This window comes from Staurois parvus, unplaced genomic scaffold (assembly GCF_062004578.1).
Source record: "Staurois parvus isolate SC_StPar_1 unplaced genomic scaffold, SC_StPar_1.0 ptg001177l, whole genome shotgun sequence".
In the NCBI taxonomy this organism is placed as follows: domain Eukaryota; kingdom Metazoa; phylum Chordata; class Amphibia; order Anura; family Ranidae; genus Staurois; species Staurois parvus.
The window spans coordinates 92,181-101,472 of record NW_028318973.1 but is presented as its reverse complement, the minus strand read 5'-3'; the positions used below and the strand labels follow the sequence as shown (position 1 = coordinate 101,472).

General features: G+C 39.5%; 1 protein-coding gene across 1 annotated transcript; it reads left to right on the top strand.

Moving 5' to 3' along the window:
* Window positions 1–6,427: 6,427 nt before the first annotated feature.
* LOC149438965 (olfactory receptor 1L6-like) lies at window positions 6,428–7,385 on the top strand. The gene has a single exon (XM_089659633.1). The coding sequence runs from the start codon at window positions 6,465–6,467 to the stop codon at window positions 7,383–7,385; it is 921 nt and encodes a 306-aa protein (XP_089515759.1). The 5' UTR covers window positions 6,428–6,464.
* The last annotated feature ends 1,907 nt before the right edge of the window (window positions 7,386–9,292 follow it).

The following is a 9,292-nucleotide window of genomic DNA, read 5'->3' as shown; positions in this document are numbered from 1 at the left end:
CTGAATAGAGAGGATCCATTGATCTATCTTTATATCCTCTGGATAGATAAGACCTAATAGTAACGGTTTTGTATGATTCATCTCTACACATATAGGTATTTACCAGGGGCGAACTGACCATTCAGGGACTTGGGCACTGCCCGAGGGCCCGGGGTCAGTAGGGGGCCCCATGAGATATCCCTGGTACGTTTCATAGGCTTTTTTGGGTGTAGTTTTAGTGTGGGCTAGGACACAGGTGCCCCATGATCCCCTATTGCCCAGGGCCCCATGAGTTGTCAGTCTGGTATTTACACTGGCTTAATAACTTATATTCATAACAAACAGGGATAATTTATGGTGCAATATAGTAGGCGCTCTCCTTTCCCCATTGGTACATGTACATTGATATCTGAGCAGTTTGGGACATACTTTATAAATTCGTAGATCAAGGTTACATTTTGGGTGTTCTGGTGTGTACGGACACGTACCCTCGTACAGTTTAGACTAAACTTGCAAAGTTACCAAAAGGTTCATTAAAAAAGAACACATGTCACTCCTAATCAACCTTCATTTCCATGTACCTGACAGTCACAGTAAATAATTATGCTCTGGGGGGGATGTTATTAGTCTCTTGGGTTCTATATCTTCCATAAATTTCTCCTGGTCTCAGGCATGGCATTGGCATGCTGGCAATCTTTCTGTGTCCTGTCTACTGTATGAAACTGGTGGAGGGTCAGACAGTGCTAAGAACAGATACTAGTCCTCCCATGTTGTATATGAATCATACTAGATGTGAGGACTGCGGATGAACTGGCAGAACCAAACTATGGTTAGACTTTGTGACAGGTAAGTGGACTTTTCCTAAATCTTACATGTGGTAAAAAAAGAATACTTTGTATTGTATACATAAATCTTAGATCTTGAAATGGTGGATTGGGCCCCGAGTAGGTTCTGGTAAAGCTGCAGTCACCCAAATTCATAAACCCCTGTTTTTCTTCATTCCTGAATCTTACCTTCAATGTCTTTCTGTTTGTGAACTGAGATCATGAACTTATCAGATTGTTTGGTACAAAGATTTTGCAGTCTATAATGGTGGATGTTGGTAAAATTTTCAGTATGGGGGTTTTCACCACTAGCATTGCCATTATTCTGTTATATATGAACCATTTTTCCCCTCCTGGACATAACACGGTTTGGAAAAATAAAAGCGTCAGACCAATTTGTTCAGTCCAGTATAAATTTTTTGATCAGAAGCAACGTAGAGACAAAAATCAGCACATTTCGAGGGCTTACAAATCCCCTTCCCCATATGGAAGAAAAATATATTTGAAATATATTTTTAAAATATTCTTCCCAAATATATTGACATATATTTGAAATAGTACAATTTTGGCCGTATTCAATATATTTCAAAATATATTGCACAATATATATATATATATATATACATACATATATACATATATATATATAAGCACGTATATATACATATATATGCACATATATATATATATATATATATATATAGATAGATATACATACATATATATATATGCACTTATATATACATATATATGCACACACACATTATATATATATATATATATATATATATATATATATCACACATATACTGCATGTTGAAATGCATTTTTATTACAAAATATATGAAAAATATTTTTTAAAATACATTTCAAATATACCGTATGTCTTTAAAAATACAAATCGACATCGACAAAAAATAAATCTGAAGAATATATTTTAAAAAAAATATATTTTTAAAAATATATATTTTATAAAATATATTCTTCAGAATTTTTTTAACATATAAAAAAGTCATTTTAACATATATTTTTACATATATTTGTAAATGCATAGTATTTGTAAATGCACAGTATATTTGAAATTTATTTTTAAAATATTTTTCATATATTGTGTAATAAAAACACATTTCAACATGCAGTATATAAGTTGAGCGTCACTCTCCATCCAGCATCCAGGCTCTAACAGAGTTCGTTCTTGAAGAATGGAAAAAGATCGATGTTGCAATATGTCACCAATATGTTCATTCCATGCCTAGAAGACTTGGTGCTGTCCTTACAAATCATGGAGGTGATACAAAATATTAGATGGAGTAATTTTTGTTGTGTTCATCTTTGCATCAACTAATTTGAGTAAAACTGAATATTTTGTAAGCTAAGTTCTATTATTAACCTTACTTTCATGTAATGAGCGAAACAAATGTTCTATAAAACTCAGTTTTGTCAAAATTTTGGAAATTTCTCTTGTGTTCATTGAGATATTGATTAAAATCTTACTTTTCAATAGGGGCGTACTCATTACTAGTATAAAAAAAAAAATTCCATTATATATACCGCCATTTGTAGATGCTATAACTTTTACGTAAACCAATTAATTTACATGTATTGGAATTTTTTTTTAGCAAAGACATGGAGCAGAATACATTTTTGGCCTAAATTTATGACAAAATTAGATTTTTAAAATTTTTTGTACTGGATATGTTATATAGCAAAAAAAATGAAAAATATTGTTTTTCCTTTCAAAATTGTTGGTCTTTTTGTTTATAGCACAAAAAAAGTAAAACCGCACAGGCGATCAAATACCACAGAAAGAAAGCTCTAATTTATGGGGAAAAAAGGACATACAGTGAGGGACAGAAGTATTTGAACACCCTGCAATTTTGCAAGTTCTCCCACTTAGAAACCATGGAGGGGTCTGAAATTCACATTGTAGGGGCATTCCCACTATGAGAGACAGAATTTAAAAAAATAATTCAGGAAATCACATTGTATGATTTTTAAACAATGTATTTGTCTTGCACTGCTGAACATAAGTATTTGAACACCTGAGAAAATCAGTGTTAATATTTGGTACAGAAGCCTTTGTTTGCAATTACAGAGGTCAGACGTTTCCTGTAGTTCTTGACCAGGTTTGCACTGCAACAGGGATATTGTCCCACTCCTCCACACAGATCTCCTCTAGGTCTGTCAGGTTTCGGGGCTGTCGCTGAGCAACATGGAGTTTCAGCTCCCTCCAAAGATGTTCTATTGGATTTAGGTCTGGAGACTGGCTAGGCCACTCCAGAACCTTGATATGCTTCTTACGGAGCCACTCCTTGGTTATCCTGGCTGTGTGCTTCGGGTCATTGTCATGTTGGAAGGCACAGCCATGACCCATCTTCAATGCTCTGACTGAGGGAAGGAGGTTGTTGATCAAAATTTCACAATAAATGGCCCCATTCATCCTCTCCTTAATACAGTGCAGTCGTCCTGTTCCCTTTGCAGAAAAGCACCCCCAAAGCACGATGTTACCACCCCCATGCTTCACAGTAGGGATGGTGTTCTTGGGATGCAACTCATCCTTTTTTTCCTCCAAACATGACGAGTGAAGTTTAGACCAAAAAGTTCTACTTTGGTCTCATCTGACCACATGACTTTCTCCCATGCCTCCTCTAGATCATCCAGATGGTCATTGGCAAACTTCAGACGGACCTGGACATGTGATGACTTGAGCAGGGGAACCTTCCGTGCAATGCATGATTTGAAACCATGACGGCTTAGTGTTCTACCGACAGTGACCTTTGAAACTGTGGTCCCAGCTCTCTTCATGTCATTGACCAGCCCCTCCCATGTAGTTCTGGACTGATTCCTCACCTTTCTTATCATCAGTGATACCCAGGGGCGGACTGACTATTTGGAAACTCAGGCACTGCCCGAGAACCCTGGGTCAGTAAGGGGCCCCATGAGATGCCCCTGGTACTTTTTTCATAGACTTTTTTGAGTTTGGGCAAGGACACAGGGGCCCCATGATCCCCTATTGCTCGGGGGCCCCATGAGTTGTCAGTCCGGCCCTGGACTTCAGAGAGAGAGATATAATTTCCCCCGGTAAAAATCATTAATAAAACCTCATCTGGAATATGCAGTTCAGTTTTGGGCAGCAATTCACAAAAAGAACATTGGGGAACTGGAGAAAGTACAGAGAAGGGCAACCAAACTGATAAGAGGCATGGAGGAGCTCAGCTATGAGGAAAGATTAGAGGAACTGAATTTATTCTCTCTTGACAAGAGGAGATTAAGGGGGGATATGATCTCCATGTATAATACATAAGGGGGGATACGATCTCCATGTATAATACATAAGGGGGGATATGATCACCATGTATAATACATAAAGGGGGATATGATCTCCATGTATAATACATAAGGGGAGATATGATCTCCATGTATAATACATAAGGGGGGATATGATCTCCGTGTATAATTCATAAGGGGGGATATGATCTCCATGTATAATACATAAGGGGGATATGATCTCCATGTATAATTCATAAGGGGGATATGATCTCCATGTATAATACATAAGGGGGATATGATCTCCATGTATAATTCATAAGGGGGATATGATCTCCATGTATAATTCATAAGGGGGGATATGATCTCCATGTATAATTCATAAGGGGGGATATGATCTCCATGTATAATTCATAAGGGGGATATGATCTCCATGTATAATACATAAGGGGGGATATGATCTCCATGTATAATTCATAAGGGGGATATGATCTCCATGTATAATACATAAGGGGGATATGATCTCCATGTATAATACATAAGGGGGGGATATGATCTCCATGTATAATTCATAAAGGGGGATATGATCTCCATGTATAATACATAAGGGGGGATATGATCACCATGTATAATACATAAGGGGGGATATGATCACCATGTATAATACATAAGGGGGGATATGATCACCATGTATAATACATAAGGGGGATATGATCTCCATGTATAATACATAAGGGGGGGATATGATCTCCATGTATAATACATAAGAGGGGATATGATCTCCATGTATAATACATAAGGGGGATATGATCTCCATGTATAATACATAAGGGGGGGATATGATCTCCATGTATAATACATAAGGGGGGATATGATCACCATGTATAATACATAAGGGGGATATGATCTCCATTTATAATACATAAGGGGGGGATATGATCTCCATGTATAATACATAAGAGGGGATATGATCTCCATGTATAATATATAAGGGGGATATGATCTCCATGTATAATACATAAGGGGGGATATGATCTCTATGTATAATACATAAGGGGGGATATGATCTCCATGTGTAATACATAAGGGAGGATATGATCTCCATGTATAATACATAAGGGGATATGATCTCCATGTATAATACATAAGGGGGGATATGATCTCCATGTATAATACATAAGGGGGGATATGATCACCATGTATAATACATAAGGGGGGATATGATCTCCATGTATAATACATAAGGGGGATATGATCTCCATGTATAATACATAAGGGGGGATATGATCTCCATGTATAATACATAAGGGGGGATATGATCACCATGTATAATACATAAGGGGGATATGATCTCCATGTATAATACATAAGGGGGGATATGATCACCATGTATAATACATAAGGGGGGATATGATCACCATGTATAATACATAAGGGGGATATGATCTCCAGGTATAAATACATCGGTGGTTCATATAGTGAACTCGGTGTAGAGTTATTCACCTTGAGATCTTCACAGAGGACAAGAGGGCTCTTTTTACGTCTAGAGGAAAAGAGATTTAATCTCCAAACACGGAAAGGTTTCTTCACAGTGAGAGCTGTGAAAATGTGGAATAGACTCCCTCAAGAGTTGGTTCTGGCCAGCTCAGTGGATTGCTTCAAAAAAGTCCTGGATTCTTTCCTAGATACTCAGAATATAACTGGATACTAACATTTATAGGTAAAGTCGATCCAGGGAATATACGATTGCCTCTTGGGGGATCAGGAAGCAATTTTTTTCCCTGCAGAAGCAAAGTGGATCATGCTTTGCTGTGTTTTTTTTGCCTTCCTCTGGATCAACTGTGGGTGTAGGATTATAACTTTTTTTTTATGGTTGAACTGGATGGACTTTTGTCTTTTTTCAGCCAGACTAACTATACTTGTTACTATGTAACTATGAAAATATAAAAATATATAAATAAACGTTTACAGATATAAAGGTTTTATTTCAAGATGCGTCTTTTATTATCTGCCTAAAGTTCAGTCTTAAGTTTGACTTGAAAATGGCATTAGGGACCCCACAAGTATGATGTCCTTGTACTGAGGCAAGCATTATAACCTGTATGTGTGTTGTATGTTTCAGAGTGTCATACCCAGACAATATTTTTAGAAAATCTTACAGAAAACCGAAACAGCTATCTACAGAACCACATGAACAGCATAGCCCTTCTCACTGGATCATCTAGAGATATATTTGTGACTTGACTGTTTACACGATGTGTCGTATGTTCTATGTGTTATTCTGTAAATCGTGTGTTGCATCCTATGGTTTATCAGTATAAATGCTTCCAAATGTTTTCTTACCCTGTTGTGATCTCCATCATTTAACCACATTCATAACCAGTCTATATACACATGGAACCTCCTGAAAATCAGACTCTTGCTGGTTTTGTCTTGTTGGGGTTCTCTGATATGCCTCAACTTCTTCTTCCAATCGCCTCCTTCTTCTTGGTTTCATATATCCTCTGCGTTGCTGGAAACACCTTCCTCTCTTTTATTATTATGTCACAGCGCCAGTTTCACACCCCGATGTACATTTTGATGGGGAACCTTGCCTTTGTGGATGTATGCTTCACCTCCATTATCATCCCCAGGACCTTGTATGGCCTGTTGTCTGGAGACACCCACATGCCCATCAATGACTGCTTTGTCCAGTTCTTCCTGTTTCTGGCAGCAGGAAGCACAGATGGTTTTCTGTTGGCCATCATGGCTTTTGACCGATATTGTGCCATTTGTTTCCCTCTGCGGTACCTGATAATTATGAACATGAGAACTTGCATCTATCTGGTGACTTTCTCTTGGATCACAGCTTTTATCCGCTCTACTTTCTACATTGTACTCACTTCTTCTCAGCAGTTCTGTAGTTGGGTCATCCAACACTTCTTTTGTGATGGCCCAGTAACAATGATGTTATCCTGTACAGATATTTCAGCAGCTTTGCATAATGCTGACTTCATTGAAAGTTCCATCTTCGTCTTTGGGCCGATGCTCTTCATCCTGGGGTCCTACATACTCATCATTAGAGCAGTGTTGGCACTACAGTCATCCCAAGGAAGGTGGAGGACCTTTTCTACCTGTTCATCTCATCTCACCATGGTCATCCTCCTCTACAGCACAATTATATTTATGTACTTCCGGCCAGGCTCCATCTACTCACCAGTCTACGATCGGGCCATCAGTGCAGTGTACAGTATCGTTAACCCAACACTCAACCCCTATATTTACAGCCTGAGAAACAAGGAGGTCAAAAATGCTGTAAGAAAACTTTTAAAGTAAACACAACAAAAAATTGCTTCAGGCTTCATGACTACTTTATTACATCTAGGAAATGCGATGATGTTAGACAGACAAGATCATTTTATCGCTAGCATGTGTTCATTCATTATAGATGTACAGGCTTTTGAGGTGTCCATTGTACCTATGAACAAATGTTTCATGTAGTAATATGGATAGTTATCTACTGGCCATTATGGCCTGGGAATGGTATGTTCTCATGTACCTACTCTTGCTATATTCAACCATCCTGACAAAGAGGACATCCACTCACCGGCCACTTTATTAGGTACACCAGTTCAATTGCTTGGTAACACAAATCAGCCAATCACATGGTAGCAACTCAATGCATTTAGGCATGAAGACGTGGTGAAGACATCTTGCTGAAGTTCAAACCGAGCAATAGAATGGGGAAGAAAAGGGATTTAAGTGGCTATAAACCTAAAAGAGCAGGAGCGCAGGAGATTTTCCAAGCATATGCATAGACAGGGAATGTAAGGAAATACATCTTATTAACTGGCATCCATTTTGTATAATACCTCCATTTCTAGATGTGTGAACAGTTAGTTTCGGTTTTGTAACTTCTCTCTTGTTTTCTTAGACTACTTTCATTTCTGTAAACGGAACTACCTGATATGGTATCCCAAAACTATTTGCAGTTTCTGTTCTTCACATAACTATATTGATAAGAATGGAATGTTTCATTGGTCATCCTGAGATTAAGCAACACCCACTGAGTTCTGTATAACCGTTCTTGTCATGCATTAAACTTTCAGAGATTTAGCTTGCACACTTCGGTGTCCAGAGCTTTATTTCTCCCAGGCCTGAGGGTGAAAATAACGAGGACAAGGGCTACAGACATAGGTTGAATCCTTGCAATCTGGTGTCAGGAAATGGGATTAAAGGCGTGGACGGACAGGTAAGCTGAGCCAGTCTTAGTTTTACCTGGATTGTCCCCCTTTAAGACCCAGGGACAGTAGCCAAAGTTTCCATTTGAGATTGTTGGATCTCACGGAGAGTCTTTGAGGTGGGTCCTCAAAGGGAATTCAGAGGTTTTGGAACCTCTGGGGAAAAATTGCCTAGGCAGGTATAATTGTGAATTCACAGGAGTCCTCGTTTATTTTTGCCATTTTAGAAGTATAAGTGCTTATTTGCTGTATGTTAAGAAACTGTTAAGTAGTAATTTGTGTTACAGTATAGGGATATTACAAGGTCCGTACTTTTAAGTGTTAAACTCCTGAAATGTTGAGAAGGTTTTGTCGGGTTACAGCCTCTCCGCTTCAGAGAATAAGTACTGTGTCACGACTATGGCGGGTATCTTTATAGATCCACAGCTTGGGGTTCCCCAGTCTGCTTGTTCACCAGGGCCCCTGATGGTGGGGATGGACTTGGAGCAGGCTGGGACCAGGTCACGGCCCCCAGGTACACCCAGCTGAGGTAGAGGAGACCGCTAGCGGAAGCAGGGTGCAGTGTGACTATCACGTACCTGGTTGGGGAGTCTGAAGTGGAGAGAGAGCGTCCTCTTACAACTCCCGCTCGGAGCCCCTGAAAGTGGGAACAGGGGCGTAGAGCCAGGAGGGGCAGGAGTGCCGTGTAGATCTTGCAGTTGTCAGCAGGTAGCTAGGAACCCAGGAGATCCGGACACAAGCCAGGTGCGTTTGCAGGAACGTAGGTGCAGCAGCAGGCAGGTGTGGCGGAAGTCAGGGTGCGGGTCTTGGGACCGAGCACCAGTGTGTGGATGCAGTGACTGACAAGTATGGCGGTAGTCCGGATGTAGGCCAGATTCAGAGCCGTGGGTGCAGCGGTAGATACGTATGGTCGCTGACAGGATGCAGGACAGGTGCAGGTGCAGGCAGAATCATACAGCAGGGTCAGGCAGGCCGGATCGGTAACAAGTGGGCAGATAAGTA